The 26,983-nt window shown below is 39.0% G+C and overlaps 2 protein-coding genes across 4 annotated transcripts in view; both read right to left on the bottom strand.

Moving 5' to 3' along the window:
- The window catches only part of rassf3 (Ras association domain family member 3), a 73,764-nt gene extending 60,306 nt beyond the window's left edge, over positions 1 to 13,458 (bottom strand). The window contains exon 1 of the mRNA XM_062982555.1: positions 13,323 to 13,458. Within this exon, the coding sequence (XP_062838625.1) occupies positions 13,323 to 13,443 (121 nt within the window). The 5' untranslated portion in view covers positions 13,444 to 13,458. The remainder of the gene's footprint in view (positions 1 to 13,322) is intronic.
- An 8,998-nt stretch (positions 13,459 to 22,456) lies between these two features.
- tbk1 (TANK binding kinase 1) overlaps positions 22,457 to 26,983 on the bottom strand; it is a 30,745-nt gene continuing 26,218 nt past the window's right edge. For all 3 annotated transcript variants that reach the window (XM_003221175.4, XM_008111079.3, XM_016993807.2), the window contains exons 20-21: positions 26,835 to 26,906; positions 22,457 to 25,356 (exon numbers count right to left, since the gene is read on the bottom strand). In XM_003221175.4, coding sequence (XP_003221223.1) covers positions 25,305 to 25,356; positions 26,835 to 26,906 — 124 coding nt within the window. In that variant the 3' untranslated portion in view covers positions 22,457 to 25,304. The remainder of the gene's footprint in view (positions 25,357 to 26,834; positions 26,907 to 26,983) is intronic.

The raw sequence follows: 26,983 nt of genomic DNA, 5'->3' as shown, positions 1-26,983 counted from the left end.
TAAATGACTTCCAGTCAAAAGAAGTCTAGTATCTAAAATTGCCCACATGCACCATTGCAATAATTTCTATTTTCTAAAATAAAATTGTTATTAATAATATCTTTGAGTCTGCTCATTAAACAGGTAGCGTATTCCCCTACATCTGATGTTAACTTTCCCGAACTATGATATACATTCTAGATTATTATTATTTTTCTTTTGGTTTTCAGGGCGAAACTGAGGAGGGCTGATAGAGAGTAATCTTAAAAGGACAGTTAAAAGAAGAGATCTTAAAAAGTCGATTTTAGCTTTCAACGTCCCTTTTATCAGTTCCCTAATTTTTTTTTCAATCCAGAATTAGTAACATTGTGCTTCTTTTCCAAATGGGGGGGGAGTTAATTCAGGGTTAATTAAGAAACTTGGCTAAACCCCAGCAGTCAGATAATACCTTCTAAGATCTGCTTGCAGGATCTTAGCCCTAAGCAGTTTAGCAGATCAAATTTAGTAAAGCTATCTTAATTAACATGCAAATAAGCTTTTGAAAAAGCATGCAGATAGGAACTCATCTGGAAAGCTCAGTAGTCAAGGAAATTAATTTATTTATTTCCCACATTCTCACCCCAAAGGAGACTCAGGGCGACCTTACAACAGGCAACAATTCTATGCCAACAACATATAATTCCAAAAATAAACAATTACAATCAAAATCCAAATAATTTAAAACATCCGTTATTAAAACATCAATTAAAATAATCCAAATTTAACTTAATTAATAAAAAGAACCCCTAGTCTGGATTAAATCTGACACTACTTAAAACAAATGTAAAGTCAGAGACATTTTTTTCTGTAGGATGATACAAAAATATTAAATTTTAAATTGCACGATTCTGTTCCCACAAATAATTAGGAATTGTGTAGTGGTACGTAAGAAATAAGTGGATAGTTATGTGAATATATATATAGCCAATTGGTCCACCAACAAGTATAATGAATTGTATACTTACCATTCTAAAGGATTTTCTATTGCTACTGGCTAATGATCACACCAACATTTTATTTGTATATTAGCATTGCTTTACTTTTAGTAGTTCCAACTGTGCCTCAGAGCAACCTAATATATTCAGGCAAAGTTATTTCCTGGCTCCCATCATGCCAGGAAAAGCTTTGCCAACTAAATTCCTATGTGAAAATGCTGTTAAGGAATTGGAACAATGCAAGGAAGTACATTAAAAGTTTAAAAAAAAATCTTGTAAAAATTGATACACAAGAATTGATACACAAGTTCTCTGACAAGAAGTCACAAGAAGTCAAAATAATCATTAGCTTTTTATTAATATTTATTTACAGATATTGAAGCCATTTTAGCAATCTTCAAAAAGGTTATCATATAGTAAACTACTCTTCACAACAGTTAGACATGCTCCTCCAGAATAATTTTTCTTATTTCATAAATTCTTAAAATCGAAGGGACTGTGTAACGTAATAGAAAAAAGAAAAATATAGTATGTAGTGGACCATTAAGGCCTAAATCTAATTGTTAGTACATGTAGATCAACTTCTCTTGAGTCTCTCTATCATTCCCTCCAAGTGTCCGGTTTTAGGACTGGGAAAGTCCCAATTAGTACTCAGTAGTGTTGTGTGTGATATTTGTTTCATCTGTTTCATTTGTGTATTCATTTCGTACCATCCATTCAAATGCAGGAAATGAAAGACGCCATTTTTGGACGAAACAAAAGCCGATACGAAGGAGAAAGCTGCACAAATACCGTACTTTGCTTTCGTTTTCAAGCCATGTGGCATCCAGTCCTGCAAACTTGTTCCTAGTGCGTCAGAAGAGGAGGTGGGGAGGAGGTGATCCTTGGCCAATCGGAGGCCAAGGAAACAGTGACGCGGACTGGACAGAGGGGGTATATTAGGGGGGCACTGCCCCTAAAGCAGCCAATGCGGTCGCGTCCTGTGCTGCTGCTGGTGGGTACTGGTGGGTTGGTTGGCTTGCTGTCTCTCTCCACTTGGCTTGGCTTGCTGGTTGCCTTGCCTTTTGCCTTGCCTTGCTGTTTCCTTGCCTAGCTGGTGAGGGCACTGTGCACTGGATAAAGATTTGGGTTTTCTTTTTTGCCTTGCTGCTTGGCATATTTTTAAATTTTTTTTCTTTGAAGGGAAGGAGCTGGGAGTTTTGAAGTGGTAGGGGTGGATTTGGCTGAGCACATGTGAAGCTTTTCCTCTTTATTCTTTGTGTAAAACCCCCTTCTTCCTCCCCCCATTAGTTTCTTTTTTAAAAAAGAAATATTTTTCAAAGGAAATAAATTGTTGTTTAGAAATTAAACCTGTCTCTGTCCCTATAACTGACCCTTGGAAAAACTACTATTTTATTTCTCCCTATCTCTCTATATTGGGAACCCCGGTGGCGAAGTGTGTTAAAGCGCTGAGCTGCTGAACTTGCAGACCAAAAGGTCCCAGGTTCAAATCCTGGGAGTGGAGTGAGCGCCCGCAGTTGCTCCAGCTTCTGCCAACCTAGCAGTTCGAAAACATGCCAATGTGAGTAGATCAATAGGTACCGCTCTGGCGGGAAGATAATGGCGCTCCATGCAGTCATGCCAGCCACATGACCTTGGAGGTGTCTACGGACAACACCGGCTCTTCAGCTTAGAAATGGAGATGAGCACCAACCCCCAGAGTCAGACATGACTGGACTTAACGTCAGGGGAAACCTTTACCTTTACCTATCTCTCTATACCCTTGGCTTGGTCCTCCCACTCCTTTGGGCTGTATAGAAAACAAATACCACAGGATAGTCTTATTATTTGCTATAGATTACACATATTTTTGAAAGCAAAGACATTTTTGGGCTCCTGTCTCTATTCAAACCTTCAGTCTCCCTTAGGAGAACTATAATTATTTTTTCCCAATGGTCCGAAAATTTTTGGTTTTTTCGGAAGCAGAGATGAAAGCAAAAATGAGCCAAAACGAATGAAACTAAACAAAATGAACAGCGATTCCATACAAATGCACAACAGTAGTACTCAGCTGTCCAGCATTTTGGCTGCTTTTAAAATGACCCCATATTTCTTTTTTCCTCCCACTTTCCCCTTTTGTCCTTGCTGCAAACTGTGTTAAATGCAAAAGCAGCTTGTACTTAGCTAATAGTACAGAAGGGAAAGGAGAGGAAAGGGCGCTTTCTTGCTTTTCCCAACAGGTTCAGACGAAAGGAAACTGCTGCAGCCTTTTCTAGCTTTGTGGTTTTCCTCCTTAAAAATATGCTGTATTTCAAAAGAACCCCAGTTAATACAAGCAGTTTTGCAGAAACTCATAATTTTACTATAACCAACCTTATGAACAGAAAAACCCAATTCTTGCTAAAACACTATGTTTTCGACTGCAGTCAATACAGCTGCAGAAAATTGTTTATCTGTTGTTGCCTTGGCAAGCCTGAGTCAGAGCAGGCCTGGAAAGCGTTCTTTATAAATACTGTGATATAGATTGCTAAGAGACTCTTATTAGGCATCTCATTTATTTTGTATTTATGGATTTTGATTTTTCCGATTTGAGCTCCCTTGTGTCAATTAGTCAAATTAGAGAACTGGGTTTTGGTTAAAGAGTATTCCAAGACTATATTGCTAATTGTATTAAGAATATATATATATTCTCAGCATTAATTTCAATATGAGAATTTCTGAAATCATGTATGTAGCAGGCCCCTAATTTCCTCCCAGCAGAAATGAAATAACAGAAGGAGCAACCAAAATAGATTCACTTTAATAAACTAGTAAATGCTTTGTATCATACATTTTTACTGTATTTTTCATTGTGTTTATTGGCGGGAATGACAGCATACAAAATTTCACTTTTGGAGTAATTTATATCAGCCATACAAACCTCAGGCAGAGATTTGCCACGTAATATGTAAAGGGCACAGCGGGTTCAACCGCTGAGCTGCTGAACTTGCTGACCAAAAGGTTGGTGGTTCAAATCTGTGGAGAGGGGCGAGCTCCCACTGTTAGCCCCAGCTTCTCCCAAACTAACAATTTGAGAACATGCAAATGTGAGTAGATCAATAGATACCACTCCAACAATGACAACATTGTTCCATGCAGTCATGCTGGCCACATGATCTTGGAGGTGTCTACAGACAATTCTGGTTCTTTCACTTATAAATGGAGATGAGCATCAACCCCCAGAGTCAAACATGACTAGACTTAATGTCAGGGGGAAACCTTTACCTATGCTGGGAAAACAACATCAATCCAATCATATGCCTGTGATGAGAGATAGGAGACGAAAGATTCCTATATTTATTCATATATTTTGGGGGGAAGGACGACATTATTTGGAGATTTGTTTTAATCCAACAGAGGTTTTAAGACTTTCCTTCCATAATCTCATCTCAGTGTCCTCCCCCAAAGAAGCTCTTTGGAATGGGTAGTTGGATTCTAAGGGAAAATGCAGTGTTAATAACACAGATAAGAACCAGTGTGGTATAGTTGTTTGGGTGTTGGACTATGATACTGGGGACTAAGGTTCAAATCCCCACTTGGCCATGGAGAAATCCACTGGGTGATCTTGGACAAGTCACACTCTCTCAGCACCAAAAGAAAGTAAAATAAAACCTTCTCTGGACAAAGCTTGTTAAGAAAAACCTATGATAGGATGCCACCTTAGGCTCATTATAAATTCGAATAGACTTGAAGGTCTACATCATCATCATCATCATCATCATCATCAACAACAACAACAGCACAGATATTCTCTTATCCCAAATCCAATTTTGAAACCATATTTTGTCCATTTATATGTAGTTATTCTTCTTCCGAACATTCCTACAACATGCTGATTTGCACGGTATTAACAAATCAGAAATACTGACACACACACATACATAGTATAATACTCTGCTGAAATAAAATGTTGCATCCTGATAAAATAAAGAACTGTCTCAGGTACCAAGACGATGCCAAATGACAATTCCCAAGCTGATATCTTGATTTTAGAAGTACATTTGCAAATCAGATGAGAAAAATACATGAACATAATATATTACCTTTTAACTTAAGAAGTGAAATAAGAAACCCAAAACATAACTAGCAAACACAATTCTATGCTGGGACATATTTGACTTGTTTTAGAATCTAACATCCAGGAGAAGCAGGACAAACCACTTACATTCATTACCACTCCTGTTCTATCTTCAGGAATAGTGTGAACCTAGAGCTTTCACTTTGCTAAGTTGCCACCTACCTGTGATTTGTTTTTGCTTCATCCCAAGCTTGATTTTGCTTGATAATTTGTATATAGCCATTCCCATCACAGAGCATCTGCAAAGCTATACAGGCAAGCAGATCAGCAGATGTTGTTCAAGCAGACTCAGATAATTGAGCTGTGCCGGCACCAATAAAAGCAACCAGACCGCTGCTGCCCAGGAGCACACATTCTCATATTCTGCCAGTCCTATTTCCAACCTTCATAAACATTCATAATAAAATCCTGATTTGACTTGGCTAGTTTGGTTTTCAAATATATATGCATAATGGAGGGTAACTCTGAACATTAACAAAACAATTTTCAAAAACCTGTGTTGTCGAAGGCTTTCATGGCCAGAATCACTGGGTTGCTGTGGGTTTCCTGGGCTGTATGCCCATGTCCCAGAAGCATTCTCTCCTGATGTTTTCCCCAGATCTATGGTAGGCATCTTCAGAGGTTGTGAGATCTGTTGGAAACTAGGCCAGTGAGGTTTATATACCTGTGGAATGTCTAGGATGGGAGAAAGAACTCTTGACTGACTGAGGCAAGTGTGAATGTTGCAAAAGGATCCCCCAGGCAGGAAGCAGCCAGGCTTTGAAGCTGAAAGGCCATTCAATGATAATCAAGGTGGCGATGCAGGAACTAAAAAAGGCAATGGGATTTTGGCCTGTATAAATAGGAGTCTAGTGTCTAGATCCAGGGAAGTCATGCTACCCCTCTATTCTGACTTGGTTAGGCCACATCTGGAATACCGTGTCCAATTCTGGGCACCACAATTGAAGAGCGATGTGGGCAAGCTGAAATGTGTCCAGAGAAGTGCGACTAAAATGATCAAGGGCCTGGAGAACAAGCCCTATGAGGAGCGGCTTAAAGAGCTGGGAATGTTTAGCCTGCAGAAGAGAAGGCTGAGAGGAGACATGATAGCCATGTATAAATATGTGAGGGGAAGTCATAGGGAGGAGCGGGCAAGCTTGTTTTCTGCTGCCCTGCAGATTAGGACGCGGAACAATGGATTCAAATCACAGGAAATGAGATTCCACCTGAACATTAGGAAGAAGTTCCTCACTGTGAGAGCTGTTCATCAATGGAACTCTCTGCTCCAGACTGTAGTGGAGGCTCCTTTTTTGGAGGTTTTTAAACAGAGGCTGAATGGTGGTGCTTTGAATGTGATTTTCCTGCTTCTTGGCAGGGGGTTGGACTGAATGGCCCTCGAGGTCTTTTCCAACTCTATGATTCTATTAATCTATGATATCATATTGAAGAGGGAGCAAGCTTTTTTTCTGCTGCTCTGTGTACTAGGATATGGAGCAATGGAGTCAAACTACAGGTGAAGAGGTTCCACCTAAAAATTAGGAAGAACTTCCTGATGGTAAATTGCTGTTTGTCAGTGGAATTATTTATTTATTTACAGTATTTATATTCCGCCCTTCTCACCCTGAAGGGGACTCAGGGCAGATCACATTATATACATATAGGGCAAACATTCAATGCCCATAAACACATCGAACCGAGACAGAGACAGACAGACACAGAGGCAATTTAACTTTCTCCTGAGGGGATGTTCGATTCTGGCCACTGGGGGGGAGCAGCTGCTTCATCATCCACTCTGACAGCATTTCCTCATTCCAATGTCGTAAATTAGTTAAACTTGCCTCCCCACTTTTTTAAGTGGTACCTTATTTCCTACTTGATAGATTCAACTATCTTTCGGGTTGGTAGGTCAGCAACGAGCAGGGGCTATTTTTTATTTTTTAATTGACGGGTGGTCACCCCGCCATGGGCTGGCCTCGAAGTCATAACCTCATGGTCAGAGTGAATTATTGCAGCAGGCTGCTCACCAGCCTGCGCCACAGCCCGGCCCCTGGAATATGCTGCTTTGGAGCATGATGGAGTCTCCTTCTCTGGAGGTTTTCAAACAGAGTAAATTATAAATTATTTATATAGTACATAAATAAATAAATAAATCTCCGTAAATTCAAGGTCATTTCCCTCAAATCCCACCAGTACTTAAAGTTGGGCATGCTGGGTCTGTGTGCCACGTTTGGTCTAGATCCATCGTCAGTCGGGTTCACAGTGCTTTCTGGATGTGGGTGAACTACAACTCCCAAAATTCACAGTCAGTTCCCAACAAACCCCAACAGTTTTCTAAATTGGCCATCTTGGGTCTGCGTGCCAAGTCTGGTCCAGATCCATCATTGGTTGGGTTCAGAATGTTCTCTGGATGTAGATGAACTAAATCCTGGAATCCAGGGTTAATCCCTACCCTAAACCCCTCCAGTTGGTTATTTGGGGGGGGGGGGGGCGGGTTTGTCTGTGTGCCAGGTTTCGTTTAGATCCATTGTTGTTTGGGGTCACAATGCTCTCTGGATGCAAGTGAACTACAACTCCCAAAATTCACAGTTATTTTCCGCATGCCCCTCCAGTATTTTCTGTTTGTCATGGGGGATCTGTGTGCCAAGTTTGATCCAGATCTGTCATCAGTGGGGGTCACAGGGCTTTCTGAAAGTAGGAGCCAATAGGAAATCAGCCACAAACATACATACACTGTTGCCCACATACATAATCTTTTACATTTGGGAAGTATGTCCAGTTTCAAAAATCATATCCCACTGCCTGGGAGTAGCAACAGGTTGGGATGTTGCCGGAACAGAGATCCTCTTTGTCCTTTCATATTGTACTGTCTTTTGCAATAAGTAAATATTGAATCTGGTAAATTTCAGATTAGATTATGATAATGTATTGTGGAGCTGCCACTAAAGACTTCCTGGAAAGTCCTGTTAGTTCCAAATACAACTGTTATGCTGCAGTGTGCTCTAGAGAACACATCTCAATCATTTTAAGATCACTTTCTCTTGCCCTTATGTGCTTTTTTAAAAACTCTACTTAACTTGGGACAGAGATTTGTTCCACATACTTCCCATAATATCAGACATAATGTCAGAAGATCTATTCCAAACATCTCAACCCAACAAATTTTGCTGCCTGAGTTGAACAAGATGCACATCCAGGCCCCATCTACACTGTCATATAATGAAGTTTCAGAATGCATTTTAACAGCATTGAACTAGATTACCGTATATACTCGAGTATAAGCCAGGGTTTTCAGCCCTTTTTAGGGCTGAAAATGCCCCCCTGTCTTATGCTCGACTAAGGGTCCTGGTTGGCTTATATTTGGGTCGGCTTATATACGGTAATCAGAGTTGGACAGTCTTATCTTAAATTAAAGTTTTATGTAAATATTCAAAAAACATTTAACCTACTGATGCCTCAATGTAATTTTATTGGTATCTATTTTTATTTTTATTATTGAAATTTATCAGTAGCTGCTGCATTTTCTACTCTTGTCTTATAAGGTAAAGGTAAAGGTTTTCCCCTGACATTAAGTCTAGTCGTGTCCGACTCTGGGGGTTGGTGCTCATCTCCATTTCTAAGCTGAAGAGCCAGCATTGTCCGTAGACACCTCCAAGGTCATGTAGCCAGTATGACTGCATGGAGAGCCATTACCTACCTGCAGAAGCAGTACCTATTGATTTACTCACATTTGCATGTTTTCGCACTGCTAGGTTGGCAGAAGCTGGGGCTAACAGCAGGAGCTCACTCTGATCTCCGGATTCAAACTGCCAACCTTTTGGTCAGCAAGTTCAGCAGCTCAACGGTTTAACCTGCTGCGCCACCGGGGGCTCTCTCCCTTGTCTTACACTCGAGTCAATAAGTTTTCCCAGCTTTTTGTGGTAAAATTAGGTGCCTCGGCTTATATTCGGATCGGCTGACACTCGAGTATATATGGTATATGATTCTACACTGCCATATAATGCAGTTCAGTGCAATAAAACTGCATTCTGAAACTGCAGTGTAGATGGAGCCCCAGTTTCATGTGCCAACTGAATTGCCAATTTAATCTTTTTTTCAAAATTAGTTATGCCATCTTTTAATGGAAGACATTAAATCAGTTTAGAAGAGTGGACTGTTTTGTGTGGCACACAGTTGATGTTTGCAACACCATGCTGTTGCCTTTCGGCATTTTCCAATGGAACAACTCCCTCACTTTCCCCACATATAGTGCTGGCCTTGTCTTTATCTTTTAGTAGCAATAAGGAATGAGAAAGTAAAAGCAGTTGTCTAGTCATTTGTGGAAGTTTTTCTCTTCAGAGGGTTGCCTGGAATTCCTACTCAAGAGGAAAGAATAATTTATTTTAGCACTTTTTCAGAGTCTCATCTAAACCAATTCTATTGCATCATTAACAATTACTTTCCTTCTGCTTCAACCTGATTGTTTAATTTGGATGCAATACAGAACTTGCTATAGATACTTGTTTAGTTTTTTAAAATATTTGATTACAAACTGGCCTAAGTATTATACAAACAGAACAAGATAGATGATAAATAGATTAACAGACTGATTTTTTTAGATACTTCTGTTAAAACATTTATTAAAATCAGTTCAGTAGAGTCTCGCTTATCCAATCTTCACTTATCCAACATTCTGTATTATCCAACACAGTCTGCCTTTAGATAGTCAATGTTTTTGTGGTCAATGTTTTCAATACATTACAATGTTTTGGTGCTAAATTCGTAAATACAGTAATTACTAAATAACGTTACTGTGTATTGAACTGCTTTTTCTGTTGATTTGTTGTAAAACATGATGTTTTGGTGCTTAATTTGTAAAAACATAATGTAATTTGATGTTTAATTTCCTTAATCCCTCCTTATTATCCAACATTTTCACTTATCCAACGTTCTGCCAGCCCGTTTATGTTGGATAAGAGTCTCCACTGTAGTTTATAAACCAAAAGTTATTACACACATGTCAGGTTGTTATTTTTTCAGAAACTGAAGCAAGTTTGAAATCTTCATACCTCTAACATAGATTAACTATGCTACACATTTTCTTGCTGTTGTGTGCCTTCAAGTTATTTCCAATTTATGGTGATCCTATCATAGGGTTCCAACTACAGTAGTAAAACAACGCAGATTAGCACGATTGGTTTCCCTCTAGTGCTGAACATGCAACATTACAACAACAAAACCAAACCACTTCTTTAAGTTGTGTTGTTAACTGCAGTCCACTTTGATTTATGTTTCGTTTTTTTTTCTGTGTCAGGAGCAACTTGAGAAACTGCAAGGTGCTTCTGGTGTGAGAGAATCGGCCGTCTGCAAGGACGTTGCCCAGGGGACGCCTGGATGTTTTGATCATCCATGCTCTCCCTGGATTCAAACCGGCAACCTTCAGATCAACAACTCAACCTTCAGGTCAGCAGTTTTGCCGGCACAAGGGCTTAACCCACTGTGCCACCAGGGGTACCAGTCATACCATGATGTTGTTGCAGTGTTACTGCACTATTGTTATAGTGCAGACAAGACTTTTTTCTCCAACTCTGGGCATTCCACAGATATATAAACACCACTTGCCTAGTTTCCAACAGACCTCACAACCTCTGAGGATACCTGCTATAGATGTGGGCGAAACGTCAGGAGGGAATGCTTATGGAACATGGCCATACAGCCCAGAAAACTGACCATTGTTAGGAAGAAGAAAATGGCAGAGGTAAAATACCATCTTTTCTGAAATTATTTTTTGTGACACTGACATGGGAAGGGGACCCAGTGGCATATCTACAAGGGATGCAAGTTATTATATTATTATTATTATTATTATTATTATTATTATTATTATTATTATTATTATTATTGTGGGTTTGTCGAGAGAATGCAATTCTCTGAAGTTATACACTCTTGTCTTAATTATCCTGCACCACCTTTTTATATTCCATTGCCATAATAGACTTTCCTAATCTAGTGCCATCCAGGTATTTGGGCATTATCTATTTACAGTAATCCCCAACAAGCATTATTAATAACTCTTGTGACTGGAGACAATGGAAGTTACCATACAGTATAAAAAAAGAGTTTTCAAAGGTTTCTAAAATAGCCTGCAATGTGAAGAAAATGGAGCAAAAGGCTTCTCTCTCTCTCTCTCTCTTAAGACTTGAGGTCTCTCAGTCAAATAGAATGGAATTAAATTCAAGAAAAGAGGGCACCTCACCTAAAATTGTGTGGAAAGAAGCCCTAGTGGACTAGGACCATGACCCACTGATGGGTTTTAGTGCCTTCAGAGAGGTAAAAGTTGATTGACAATATTAATGACTAAGAATATCTCTTAAAGTCACTAACATTAAGAGAGGTTTAAGATAGAATTAGACACAATGAAGAGCAAGTCTGTCACATTGGGCTGGACTAGCACAGCGGGTTAAACTGCCAGCTATAGAAGATCCTGCCGACTGGAAGGTTGGCAGTTCAAGCCCAGGTCCGGGGTGAGCTCACACTGTCAGCCCAGCTTCTGTTCACCTGGCAGTTTGAAAGCAACAATGTAACTAGATAAACAGGTACTGCATTGACGGGGAGGTAAAAGGTGCCCTGAAAAACATGCTGGCAAAAATCCGACCAGGAAAGGATGACAGGCTCCTTGGCGTGGATTTTTTTTTTTTTCGTGTCAGGAGCAACCAGAGTTGCTTCTGGAGTGAGAGAATTGGCCGTCTGCAAGGACGTTGCCCAGGGGACGCCCGGATATTTTGATGTTTTTACCATCCTTGTGGGAGGCTTCTCTCATGTCCCCGCATGGAGCTGGAGCTGGTAGAGGGAGCTCATCCACGCTCTCCCTGGGTGGGATTCGAACCTGGCAGCTTTCAGGTCAGCGAACCCAACCTTCAAGTCACAAAGCTTTTGTCCCCTAGGCCACCGAAGGCTCCTGCCGTGGAAAATGAAACAACCGCACCTCCCCATGGCCAAGTCAAGCATAGCCGGATGCCAGACATAAAAAGAGGGAAACCTCTGTTTATGTGCTGTCTGTCTGTGTCAACTGTATAACGGCATTAAATATTTGCCATATATGTACCTGTAATTCACTTTAAGTCCCCTCGGGGAGATAGAGTGGAATATTAATAAAGTATATTATTATTATTATTATTATTATTATTATTATTATTATTATTATTATTATTATTGTATGACACAGCAAACAAGATAGATATGCTGGATTTCGTTTCAAAAAATCACAAGTCTAACACTTCCCAAGCATTTAGGACTGTGTGATGTATTTTCGGATGATGTGCGCAGATCCCAGTAGGGTGGCCTTTTGCAGTTGACAGATCGTAATTTTGTCAATGTCTATTGTTTCCAAATGCCGGCTGAGATCTTTTGGCACGGCACCCAGTGTGCCCATCACCACCGGGACCACCTGCACTGGTTTCTGCCAGAGTCTTTGAAATTATTATTATCACATTGATACCACTTTGAGTGCCATAGGTCCATCCTACCAAATATATAGTAACATGAAATTTAGAGTTCTCTGTCAAAGAGCTCTAGTGCCTCACCAAACAGCAGCATACTTCTAAAACATCCATATGATGCCGTCATAGTATCACTCTTTCAGAATACACCATTATAGCACAATTATACCTTAGGACTTGTAGTTTCGTAAAACATGAAATATCTCTGGCATACAATTCTAGGTACCAGTATCTGAAAACATAGACATCCTAGTATTTCATAAGATGGAGATGACTATTAAGTTGAATCAAACTGCCCTGACTGTCCAGCAAGAATGTTATCTAAATAGGGCAAAAATAGATCTATGGGCCCTTTCACACAGCCATATAACCCAGAATATCAAGGCAGGAAACCCTACAATATCTGCTTTGAACTGGATTATCTGAGTCCACACTGCCATATAGTGTGGCAGTTCAAAGTAGATATTGTGGGCTTTCCTGTCTCGATATTCTGGGTTATATGGCTGTGTGGAACGGTCCTAGATTTACAGTAAGATGTCTAAGTAGTTAACAGACACTAGCAGCAACAAAAGGATTTCCTCCCCAGACAAATTGGTTGTGCTGGTTTGTGTGGCCAACAGTTGGTATTCAGCTAAGTTCAGATCTAGTACTCAAGAGATACTGTCAGGCTCACATTCTTTAATTCTAGGTAAATGTCTTAGAATTAGGTATTTTAAAAGTAGGACCACTAACATATTTACACAGGAGAAAGAATTTAACTTCTATTAAAAATTAATACTTCATTATTCGGTTTCATCCCCGAGAAGAGAAACAACCTACCAGAAGATTTGCAGAGGAGCTTGATTTTTCTTCTTCGTGGGTTACCCAAAGCTTTGGGGAACCAATAAAAAAACTGAGCTATCCTTCTAATAGTCCTATTAATGTCATTTCTTATTGCCATTGTTAAAGGAAGGCTGTCTGCTACTCTTGAGGTAACCGAAGAGAAGTGCAGAAAGGAAAGGAAACGCCTCAAATATCAATGCACTGTTCAGATAGCTGGGAATAGACCCTCAGCCAGCCTGTCTCAAGACCACCTGTTGGTCCTAAATCCTCTTCTCCCCATTCAGTGATCCAGAGATCTCTATCTTTATATGCAACAATAGCACTAGATTATCAAGTATTTTAGTCATACAAGAGTAAGATTAAGTCCTCTGTATCTGCAAAATGCATACTCAATTCTAGGTCATGTTCTTTGTAGTATTTTCACAGGTTATAAACCAACAATGGAAACCTATGCCATGATATTCCATTTAGAAATAATTTTCTGGAATTAACAGAATTGGTAATATTATGGTTCTAATACTGTTGCTGATTAAAATGAGATGCTGATTAAAGGAAACTATAACAAAAAATTATCATGAACATACTTAGTGGTTTTTTATTGTAGGCTTTCTGCTAAATATTACTCAAACATTAGTCGTAAATCATAGTTCTAAACAGACTACTTTTGATGTGACTTGACTTAATAATGTAACTTTCAGGATCTCAATTTTCAATCTACAAAATGTACATGACATACTATTACATTTGGATAAAAGGGTTTTCAGAGAACTGAATAGACAGAACCGCGATGATCAAAAATATTTTGATTATGATTTCATCTAAAACACTCACATCTTCCTGTTTTCAGCCTATTTCTCTTAGTTATCTAATTCAGCTGACATTTTTTTGGATAAAAACAGACAAAACAGCACACTGAAGATGTTATGAAGCAAAGGCCATGGCTGCCAGAATTGTAGAAATGTTATTGAAAAGCTTGTATAACACAAGGCAGAGCATCAACTGTTCTGCAGATAGTCGTGTTCCACTCCTACAGACTTAAACATGTGAAATATTTAACCCAACACTTTCAGATATTTTTAACTTACTGTCTTTTCTTTCCACACTGAATAAGGATAGCTAATATTTCCTGGGTCAATGTGTCCCTAAAAACAAAGCAAACATTCCACTTGCATCAAATGTGTCACAGTTCTTTGGCCAGGGTCAGTTTAAGAATAGGAGAGATATATCCATCTTAAAGAGTGCTACCATGTTCCCCTGAAAATAAGACAGTGTATTATATTGATTTTTGCTCACAAAGATGTGCTAGGTCTTATTTTTGGGGGATGTCATTTTTCCATGAAGAAGAATTCACATTTATTATTGAACAAAAAAAAATAACATTTATACTGTATAGTAGTTGTCACCACAAACCAGCATAACCAATCAAACTGTGAACCCTATCAAGAATTTATTGTTACTACCATTATTTCCATGTATGGTACACATACATTTACTGATCCTGCATGCTCTGGCGTTCTGTTTGGCGGAGATGCTTCCAAACAAAAACTTAGCTAGGTCTTACGTTCAGGAGAGGCCTTATACTAAGCAATTCAGCAAAATCTCTACTAGGTCTTATTTTCAGGGGATGTCTTATTTTCAGGGAAACAGGGTATCCAATTTGCACAGGAAACGAAACACACATTTAGGCAGGATTCATTTGATTACAAAAGCTGGACCCCATTGATTCTGCCAGAATCTATGGTTTTCCCCTCCTTTCTTCCCATCACTCCAGAGTAATCTTTTAGAATACTACTAGCTGTGCCCGGCCACGCGTTGCTGTGGCAAAGTATGGTGGTATGGGAAATAAAGTATTGAGGAATAGGTGGTAGTTAAGGTAAAGGGTAAAGGTTTTCCCCTGACATTAAGTGCAGTCGTATCTGAGTCTGGGGGTTGGTGCTCATCTCCATTTCTAAGCCGAAGAGCCGGCGTTGTCCGTAGACTCCTCCAAGGTCATGTGGGATGACTCCATGGAGCGGCAGCAATTGGATAAAAACAAATTAGATAATCTGTGGAAGAGGCCTAAGAGAGGCCTAAGTCTGCCTGTCCCCTTGGCTGAGTTGGTTGCTAGGAGACCAAGTGGGCAGAGATTAGCCCTGTAACTGGCAGCAATTGGATAAAAACAATTATTCCTTTCCCTCTAATTAGGACTTTATTTTTCTTTTCTTTTTGTTGTATCAACCTAGAGGCGTAGATGATGGGTTGTGTTGCCAAATTTCGAGGTTGGGGGGCCTGTAGTTTTGTTGTTTTGTTGGTCGCCATGATGCCATCACTCATTTATATATATAGATTGTTTTTCCATGTCAGGAGCGACTTGAGAAACTGCAAGTTGCTTCTGGTGTGAGAGATCTGGCTGTCTGCAAGGACATTGCCTGGATGTTTTACATGGATGTTTTACCATCCTGTGGGAGGCTTCTCTCATGTCCCCGCATAGGAAGCTGGAGCTGACAGATGGGAACTCACCCCCATCCCAGGACTCAAACCGCCAACCTTTTGATCAGCAGTCCTGCCGGCACAAGGGTTTAACCCATTGCACCACCAAGGGCTCCTTTTAGGGTACTCAGAAAGGGGCTATATAAAGGAAAGGGAGGTGCTAGTTCTGTCAAAGTGAGTGGAATTGAGTTTAAAATATACAATTGGATTTTGTATCTCAATGGATGGCTAGGTTAGGATAGCAATAAACATTTAACTTTATGGCTCATTAAATCATCGATTAATTTATATTAAGGAAGCTCATGATTCAGTGCTAAGTTACATGGTTTATATCTGAAAGGTCCAGCTCAATCTTTGCCAGTTCCAGGTAAGGATACAAAAGGGATCTAAATGCAAACTTGGGGTACTGCTGCCAGTTGGTGTGAACAATACTGAAATAAATGGATCAATGGTGTGACTTGGGCTGGATCTACATTGCCATATAATGCAGTTTGGACCTGTATTTTATGGTTAGTGTAGACTTAAATAATGCATTATCTTTATTTAAAGAGTTCTGCCTTTTTAAAAACCTGTTATAGTTTGTGTTTTAAAAAATTAAACAATAGCTCTGCATTAATGCATTATCTTTATTTAAAGAGTTCCCACTTTTTGATATGTACTAAGCTATGCATTATTTAGCTACAAAGTATCAGTGCTGATGTAATTTCATTCAAAGAGAGCTTTTAGTGCTTTTTCATGACAGATAAAACAAAAGGAAGCCCTTTGTTGGAGGGCACGGTGTAATGTTTTTGAATTGTATTCTCTAATATTTGGCAATAAAAGCAAAATAAATAACATTTGAGAAACAAACTAGAAGTACAATTTAGCATACTTCAATGCAGAACATACAATGGTATTTTTACATTCCAGTGGTTAGTGTTTGAGAACAAAAGGAAATAAATTTTTTTAAAGGCAACATAACTTTTCAGAAATTATTGTTTTGAAAATTCCACTCCACATCCTTTTGTTTTGAATAGCACAAAGCATTCAACTTAAGAACAAACTAAGAATGAACAACTAGAAAAGCTTCCTCTGTTCTGACAAAATAAAACATGGGAGCTAGTTAACACCCGCAGCGGGATATTATATAAGATTTTAACCTATAACTGATTTTGCTTATCTGTGGTTATTCTAAAAGGTAATGTATTCTGAAAGTATGCTGGCACAAAAGGAACCTTGTCATAAAATTTTGTAGTACTGTATGTATCTGTTTATCTTCACAGCTGTTCCGTTTTATTCTTCTTTCTTTCTTCATCGTTTGCTAAGGATTCTCTATTCACTAAACATGCTCTGTCCCTTTTATTCCCCGCTCTCTAAATTGCATTGCATATTGCTTCGGTTTCACCCTTCTGCCCTTGGCAATTTTTTTTAAGTGGGTGGTTGAGGTGTCCAACGACATCAAAATCTATCCATTAGTCTCTATTTATTTGTTGTTGGCTGGCTTCAAGTTGATTCTGACTTATGGCAACCTTAAAAAAACTCAATAATAATAATAATAATAATAATAATAATAATAATAATAATAATAATAATAACAACAATAATGTTTATTTATACCCTACTTTTTCTCTCCACAATGCAGACTCAAAGCGGCTTACATTCAAAGCATTTCAATAAAATTTAAAATCCAAAAATAAACAAACATTACAATTCAATTGAACATCAATCCTATTAATTTAAAATTAACAGTTAAAATCCTTGAAACTAATAAAAAATCAGTTCATGGAGTGTTCTTGGTATGATCTTTTCAGAGAAAGTTTATCTTTGCCTCCCTCTGAGGCTGAGAGATTATGTCTTGCCTGAGGTCACCTGGTGCCATTTATCTCATTCATCTCGAAGGTTTACTTTAAACATTTCTGTTTAGTTGACTAAAATTATTATGTGCCATTTAAGAAATTACTGTATATACTCAAGTATAAGCCTAGTTTTTCAGCCCTTTTTTAGGACTGAAAAAAATCCTCCTCGGCTTATACTCGGGTGAGGGTCCTGGTGGGGTTATATTCAGGTCGGCTTATACTCAAGTATATATGGTATATTTATTATTTTTCTCTATTATTATCGGTATTGTTACATTTAATATTTTACTCTATTAATTATTATTATTACATTTATTATATTACTCTATTATTGTTGTTACTTTTACATTTATTTTACTCTATTTTTATTATTATTAACACATTTATTATTTTACTCTATTTATTATTACATTTATTATTTTACTGCATTTATTATTATTATTATTATTACATTTATTATTTCACTCTATTATTATTAAAAGGATACATATGCACATTTACATTGAAGATGAAAATAATGATTTAATCAGAGTTGAACGGTCATATCTTAAATTACAGTTTGATGTAAAAATTCAAAAACATTTAAACTACTGATGCCTCAATTAATGTAATTTTATTGGTATCTCGGCTTATACTGGAGTCAATGTTTTCCCAGTTTTTTTGTGGTAAAATTAGATGCCTCAGCTTATATTCGGAGCAGCTTATACTCGAGTATATATGGTAGTTGTAAAACTGGAAAGGTGACATTAAAACCAGTTCAGATCAGTACCAAGCAGAATTTATTTTGGCTCTTTTCCATAAAACCTGTTTAACAGACCACTAACTTTATCTCTTTTGCTCTTTTGGGAGAGAAAAGAAAGAAATGTCAAGCGTTTTCTTGGCAATTACATATAAACATTAAAGACTGGAATCAAAGTTTCCTCTCCCTCCCTCACAATCCATTATAACATGAAAACTGCTTTGTGCTTAAATTCAGAAACCTTTTCTACCTTATTTTTCCCCACCAATAATTATTTCAACAATAGTGGGCATGTCAACGAGGTTTTTTTCTGATTCATAACCAAAAATGTCTACCTGTACTTTTTTAATGATAGCTATCCTGTTCATTCTAATAGTCTATTTTACTTCATTGTTCCTGAACTCAAGTACTTATCTCAGTATTATAGAATCATGTTTAGATATGGTTGCCAGATCAAAAACAAATACCTATTGTGTTCTTGGAGTCTCCGATGTTTCAAATTAAAGGAACAAGCTAAATTATGTAAAGCATTTTGTACACTAGTTTAGAGCTACTAATACCTACTTACTGTAGCACCTTTCAGACTGAGGCTGGCTCTACACCAATGATTCCCTAAGTGGGCACTACCGCTCCCTGGTGGGCGCTGCAGTGATCGAGGGGGGCGGTGATGGCACCTATTAGGACATGGGGGCGTGGCCAGGGGAGGGGCAGGGCCTCTTCCCAAGTGCCGGAGATAGGGCTGAGCACCTGAGGCACCTGTTAGGACACAGGGGGCGGAGCTAGAGGAGTGGGTGTGGCTACTTCCCAAGAACCCGAGACAGGGCTGAGAATCTATACCTCTCCTGAGGCGCTTGTTGGGACACAGAGGGAAGGGGGCGGGGCCTCCTTCCAAGAGCCCGATACAGGGCTGAGCCTCTATACCTCTCCTGAGAGGCCTTTTAGGACTAAAGGGTGGGGCTAGGGGCGGGGCCTCTTCCCAGGAACCTCTGTATACCTTCTCTGAGGCACATGTTAGAACACGGGGCGGTGTATAGGGGTTCAGCCCCGTCAGGCACTTGGGAAGAGCCCCCCCCCTCCACTAGCCCGTCCCGTGTCCTGGCATGTGCCGCAGGACAGGGATAGAAGCTCAGCCCTGCCTCAGAGCTTGTAACTCCGCCCATCCCAGTCCTGGCTGCCCATTTGTGGCCCCGCCCACCTCCCCCTCTCCGCCCTGCATCTTGGACTAGGTGAGAGGCTCAGCCCTGCCCTCTTGAGCAGGAGCCACACCCACCCCTCTAAGCCACGTCCCCTTTCCAGGGGGTGCTGAGTAGTATTTTTTCTGGAAAGGGGGCGGCAGGCCAAATAAGTTTGGGAACCACTCCTCTACACTATAGAATTAATGGTTTGACTTCACTTTCACTGCTATGTATCAATGGTATGGAATCCTGGGAGTGGTGTCAAACTGCCTTAATTCCAGTGTAGATGCACCCTGAGAGAAATAAGTTGATTGGTAGCATAAACTTTTAGGACTGAGACGGCTGCTTTGTCTCAGTCACAAAGGGGCTTCAAGATCTGCTTGAATGCTGATATTCCAGACTAAAACAATTCTCTTTTAATCTTAATGTTTCTTTGTTGTGCAAATTAATACTCACCAATCTTTTAAGGTAACCTCTACCTGTTGTGGTTCAATCTGATGAAGATGAGGGCTTGGGGTTTCAGGGCCTGAGAAAATGCTGGGACCAGATGCAGTTTCAGGGCCTGAGAGAATGCTGGAACCAGATGCAGCCAACGAGGGCAAAAAGGAAGAGGTTTTTGAACAAGATGCTGTCTCTGAGACTCTGTGTGAAAGTAGAGATGTTTTGGTATCCAACAGCCAGGGAGGTTATCTTTCACCTACAAGCAGTCCTGATAACATTAACTCATCCGGGGGAACAGTTGACTTAGAAACAGATATGAGACTGCTTCTGAAGGGGGGAGAGATTCATGTGCAGAAAGAATTTATGAGAGAGACAGAAGCAGGCACCTCAAGGCCAGAAGAATATGTTCATGTTTTGCAGTCCTTAAAGCAGAGAGAGCTTGGGATTTTAGATCTAGCAACGTTGCTATCCATGTGAAGTACTCCAGTCTCATTCCTAGTTCGGGCCTTAGCTCAAAACCAAGATTCATGCTCATGTTTTGGCTCCTTGCTTCATGGAATATTTTGGGATTTATGTTCATGTTTTGCTCCTTGTTTTCTGGAATTGCCTTGGGATTCATGTTCACATTTTAAGCCATGTTTCCTGGATTTATCCTGCCTTTGGATTGTTTTCCTGTGTACAGTTTGACCTGGCTTTTTGCCTGTGAAATTTGCCTTCTTTATTAACTCTTCCTTCATGGTGTTTTCTCCTTTTTTACGTTTTCTTAATAAATTGTTTTAACAATCACAATTAGTTTCTTGGTGGGTGCCATGAGCAAGGTGAAAGCCCTCTGAGGTGCAACACTACCTGAGGAAGCCCTTATTGGATGACACTGTGAATCACCCACTCATTTGACTAATGTCCCGCGTTCTCCTATAGGTTCAGCTCAGACGACTAATATTTTTAAAACCATGTGCCAGGAAAAGTGGGAAAGGTGGCTACTGAGGAAAGGACAAAGACAGAGAGGAATACCCCTTAAAACAAAGGCAGGGAGTAGGTCTGCAACCTGTCTTGCTCAGCCTCATAGCATTGGCTGGCTGAGATATAATGGCAGAAGTCACATGTCCTTGCTGCAGCTGTAGATCTGACACGGTGCCCTGGTTGCCCTCGATGGGCCTCAAAGATGGTCCCAATATGGTGGAGACAGTGCAGTCCCTGGTGATGCTGGCTAAGCACCAGACACAACACTGTTGTCAACGTTTCGCCCTCCTTTTCCTTAGGTTCCTTAATGCACTGAGGCACAAAAAGCCTCCTGGCAAGGACAGGTCCATTCACACGGCTCCATGCAGGAAGAAAACCCATAATTGGTATGATAAAATAGCATCAGTGAGCACCTGCCACCTGAACAGAGCCCCATATTGGGGACTGCTTCCTTAGGTGCCTAGTAGAATGTCAGTCAAGCACTGAGAAATGAAGTTATTACAACCTATCAGCTTTCATTGGATTGCAACTCCCATACCACTAGGATTGGAGTCACCCTGTGTGTCACTCATAGTCACCCAGTGGGTTTCTATGGCTGAGTGGGGTGCTCTGTACCAACAATTTCCATCAGTGGTTTCACTAATGGCTGTGAATCATACTGGGGGACACCATCAGAAGGGCACACGCTACAACTCTTATAAATGATAATTTTGGTCCTGTGCTTCAACAAAACATGTTGGTGTAGTATTTCAGCACTTGGGTGTTATCTTGGCACTCCTTTTGGGCTTGAGGTTGGTACTTCCTTTTGAACTATCATTCCCAGAATTTCATTGGTGAACGATGCAATATTGCTTTTCTACTCAACCTAATGTTTAAAGATACTAGGCCTTTTTAGCTGCATGTATAACTAGCATGACTACAGTCACTCAAACCACATAGCTCACTTAATGGATTACTTCTTAGCCACATTTGTTGGGAACTGGGGAAGAGGGCTTTCTCTAGGTGTTAATTCCTAAGCTTTGTAATTTCCTTTCTAGATAATCTGAGATGGTCTTTATTGTATTGGCAAATGAAACATTTCTCTTCCAACACACTTCCTGGAATCAGCTGCAAGGACTTCAAATAGTATGCTGATTTGCTTTTCCTTTTCCTCTTCTCATGGGTTTATAATTAAATAGCTTTAATTATATAGAAACTATAAATGCATTTCAATGATATATTTTTACTTGTTTGCTAATGCTTTTAAATATGTTTGTTTTATTTTGTGTAAGCTACGTTGAGTCTCACTGGTATGAACCAGCCAGGATATAAATGCAACAAGAACTTAATTATAGTGGGGAAGAAATCATTGTGGTAGAAGCGTTATTTGCTATGGCTGAAGCAAACTTTGACAGCAGAATTCTATATACATATATGTTTACTCAGATGTCAGTCTCACTTTGTTAAATGAGGCATGCAGAGAGCTGTGGGACAATCTTAAAAGGGAGGTCAGACTAAATACGTAACATCACAAACGTTTAAATTTGTTTTATGTAAACCCTGCCCTTTTGCCAAAAAAGCCCCAAAGCATTAAACATGTTCTGAACACAAAGCAACATATTGAGAAATGCCTTAAAATACAATCAGGAACACAACAAAGGCACTGAGGTCAGTGAACACAAATACATCATTAAGAGATGACACAAGTTACTACAAGGCGTGTTCAATAGTAAAACTAAGAGCACTTTGGTGGTGGAAGTGGGATTTCTAACAGCACAAACTGCTGAACAAAAAGTTGATTAGTCAACAAACTCAAGATTGCAGTAAACAGCTACAGAATTTGCTAGAATAGTGCAGCACTTATTTGTGTAACCTTTATTTTTCCTCTTTTTAGATACATGAATGCGAAACTGCATTTATGTTAAGAGCCACTCTTTGTAGAAATGTTTAAAAATCAACCTAAAAATTAAGTAGGATAGGTATATTTGTATGAAGAAATATTTAATGCCTGCTTTTCTACATATAGTAAGTGGGTTGCCTTGTTTAAAATATTGTAATACTTTATCAAAACTGGATTTCCATTTTAAAAGTACGCTTCTACCTTAATATTTTCTAGACCAGTGTTACTAAGGCTACCTGATGCGGGGTTTTAGTAATCTTTCCTTCTAATGTACAAGTGGACTTGAATGATTTTTGTCCTCATTAACTCCTCCTCCACAGGCCCCTTCTATACTGCCATATAAAATTGAGATTATCTGCTTTGAACTGGATTATATGGCAGTGTAGAAGGGGATTTAATTAGAAACTTGCCATGAACCTCAAAACGCCAGCATTTTTGAGAAGCTCTGTTCCAAGAAATATGTTTTTGAACTATAATCATGCATATGATTTACGAAGCAAGATCACTTCATACTTTTTCCCAATAAGAAAGAATTAGAAATGTGGAAAGAGAATTTTTTTTGACCCTTCTGCCTTATCTGCGGTGCACTACAATAATTCCATGGATTTCATAGTTATGGCTGATTATTTCACTAAAAACATGAGCTTCCCCAAAATCAATGCTAAACACTCCATAAGAAGAAATCTTTTATGAATCACAGTATCAAGTGTGTTAGTAATTTACATTACACGTTGAGGCCAATTTCAATAGAAGGAAAATAAAATCCATTCCAATTCCCCCTTCAATTGTACTATTGTTAAACAAAAACAATTATGTAAAATAATGAATCTGTAAATAAAGCGTACAAAATGATTCCGTAAAATAAGTGCATTACAGAAATATAATCTCAACATTTCTAAGTAAGCATTTATATACAGTAAGGCAGCATGATTTCACAGGAATTACTACCTACAGTTGAGCCTTGCAAGGCAGGATTCTGTCCTCTCCCCTGTGCCCACATCCCTGCTGCTTCCAAGTGTCATTTATGGATTAGATTTAAGCAGCAATTATACATTAATAAGATTACAGATTGCCTGTGCTTTTTCAAATAGGTCAATTTTTGGAAACAATGAACAACTAGACAAAGAACTCTTGGTGCATTTCTGTTCTCTTGAGTAAATTAGAAAGAAAAAACCAAAAAAAGCAGAACCGATATTAATGTTCCAAAGAATTATTTGAGATTAAAGGGCCTCAGTTGGTTTTCTTTTGTTACATGCCAAAAGGAAAGCGACAGAAGATGTAACCCACTGAGAATTTGACCTATGCAAGCCTCCTGAAAGGAAATGGGAAATGAATGCCTCATCTGCCTTAAATTCTTCAAGGAAATCAGCTGTTCTCTCAGTACCAATTTGGAGTGAACTAGCTTAGAACTGCAGTCTTCAATAACATAGAATATAGTAAGTGCCACTGATATAAATAGGCCCAGTTCAGCTTGTTTTATTCCATAGGTATGTGTGAAGCTTTGGAAATATATACTAAGGGTTAGATGCCAGTTTGGTAGAGCAGACTCATGGCAATCAATGAGTTTAGTAGGTCTAAATCTGGACCCAATACTAAATGCCTAACAATCCCATCAACCCATCTTTATAAGTTTTTGTGTTCTTTTTGTTTAAGATGGACTATTTTTAAATTGCTTCAATTAAAAATGAAACAGTCTTCTACTTCGTTTAAACTCATGGAGGATGGAAATCAGTATATTAAATGGTCTGTACTAATCTTATTGTTTATAATGAATGTCTCAATAAAAGTAAATTTTACTGTAAAAAAACCCAGCAAGATTTTAACAAGATTTTCTGAATAATACTAAAGAAAACAATATTATATTTTTGCCCTGAAACTGTAGTTAGCAAATTGCTAGATTTATAGAAACAAAACTGGGCTAATTAGTTTTGGTAAAATAGACACAACCCAAACTGACATGATTAAAAAGTCAATAGTTTTCTTTACACTCAAGAGATTTCTTTCAAGAATTTGCAGAAGGTGATTATCACTTTTGGGCATATGAGCAACAGGCATCTGTTCACCTTTTAAGAAAGCAGGGACAACTGTGAATTATTGTAAGAGAAATATTGAGCATACAGGTGGCTTAAGGGGAAGCTTAATTGCCCTTTTAAAAGCAGCAAAGTCCAAGACCACAGTTTCTCCAGCAAATGTTCACAAGAAAACAAGGACAGCACTTTTGAAGTAAATGCATTGCAGCAGTGTGTTTACAATAATGTGCAGCCATAATAGTTTTTTTTACACACAGTTCTGATGTTACTTCAATGTTAAGAACACTTTTATATTACCAAAACAGAGAGGTCTTTTGTATTTACAATATATACATATTTACACACTTCTGCTAAATACGGAAAGAATATTCAAGGGCAGAATAAATATTCTTTCTGCTTATGAATGCCCCTTCTGTGCAAAGTCAACAATCTCCATCCTGGCAAAATGCAGTTAGATACAATCGACATTCCTTGGTCCACCATCCATAGTCAAAGCACCAAACCTAAAGGAGAAACAATCCAGTTTAGTCAGAGCATTTAATGGGAATATACTGTTAAAAAGTGAACTACAGTAGAGTCTCACTTATTCAACATAAACGGGCCGGCAGAACGTTGGATAAGCGAATATGTTGGATAATAAGGAGAGATTAAGGAGAAGCCTATTAAACATCAAAATAGGTTATGATTTTACAAGCACCAAAATATCATGTTATACAACAAATTTGACAGAAAAAGAAGTTCATTACACATTAATGCTATGTAGTAATTACTGTATTTACGAATTTAGCACCAAAATATCACAATGCATTGAAAACATTGACTACAAAAATGCGTTGGATAAACCAGAACGTTGGATAAGTGAGTGTTGGATAAGTGAGACTCTACTGTATGTGGTATTAATACTCAATTGTAATGGCAATTCTGTGCTATTCCTTATAATGGAGCAGGCAAATATTGAAAGTTAGTGAGCTGCACTTGCCCTCCACCAGAAGGGCCTTGAAGGCTGTAATTCTAAACACAATCCAGGGCTTTCAAGGGCGTATGTGTCAAACCCAAAGCCCGTGGGCTGAATCCGGCCTGCCATGTCATTTTATGCGGGCCTCCAGATGTTGGACTACAACTCCTGTATTCCTCATTAGACATCATGACTAGAGCCAATGGAAGTTGTGATAAAGTTAACAGTTTGTTGTGTGTAGTCAGGAAAGTGGGGTTTGAATTTAGAGACAGCCCAACAGCCCATGTGGTTTCCCCAACCTCAGAATCCCCAGTCTGCATGGCAGATCAAAAGTAATGGGAGTTGTTATTCAATAACACCTGGGGACCAAAACTGGGTAGAAACTAAAGAGCACCAACCAATATGTTAAAAAAGCATAATTGGCCCTCTATCTACAGATTCTCCCTCCTCATTCTGTTTAGCAAAGTGTCTCCTAAGCCTTTTGAAGGTGCAAGAAAATACAGTTGGTTGGAGACATGAAATCCTCATACCTCAGCGGAATATGATTGTACTAAGGGAAATTTGCTGCTACACAATTATGTATAAGAGTATGACACCTCGGTAGTAGACCTTTTAGAGGATTATTCCTTAAACTGTGAGCCTCAACCCCAAATGGGGCTCCCTTAGCTCCACACTGAGATTCCAAAAAATCTGGGATGGTTTCTGAACGCCACTTAATGACTGTTTTAGGAATTTACACAAATCTGTAGTGCAGTGTTTACAGTGAACTCTGCAGAAGGTGCTTCAACTGTACTTTATAAGATTGATTTTATATACCTATATATACCCGGGGTCACGTAACAATTTCTCATGTTAAGAGAGGTCCCAAGTGGAAAAGTTTAAGAAGCCCTGTATTAGAGCAGGGCACATGTCCCTTCAGATCACTACCCAAGCACAAAAGTCTCAAAAAAGGTGCACAGCCACATGTTTGCTGAAGGCTTCCAATACGCTGACTGTCGAATATGCTTGTCAAAATCCCCAATATACCTTTCTAAAAGATGATTATTTTCAGCTAACTCTTTCACAACACCCTCCATTTCTTCTTTCAGTTTCTTCATGCTGCAAGTGAAGAGAAAAAGAATGAGTTCATGCTACATTTTCAGTTGGAAAACTTTATGAAACTGGGTTGCTGTTGA

The sequence above is a fragment of the Anolis carolinensis genome, chromosome 5 (genome assembly GCF_035594765.1).
Source record: "Anolis carolinensis isolate JA03-04 chromosome 5, rAnoCar3.1.pri, whole genome shotgun sequence".
NCBI lineage: Eukaryota > Metazoa > Chordata > Lepidosauria > Squamata > Dactyloidae > Anolis > Anolis carolinensis.
The sequence above is the reverse complement of the archived record's forward strand: the minus strand, read 5'-3'. Positions and strand labels throughout refer to the sequence as shown.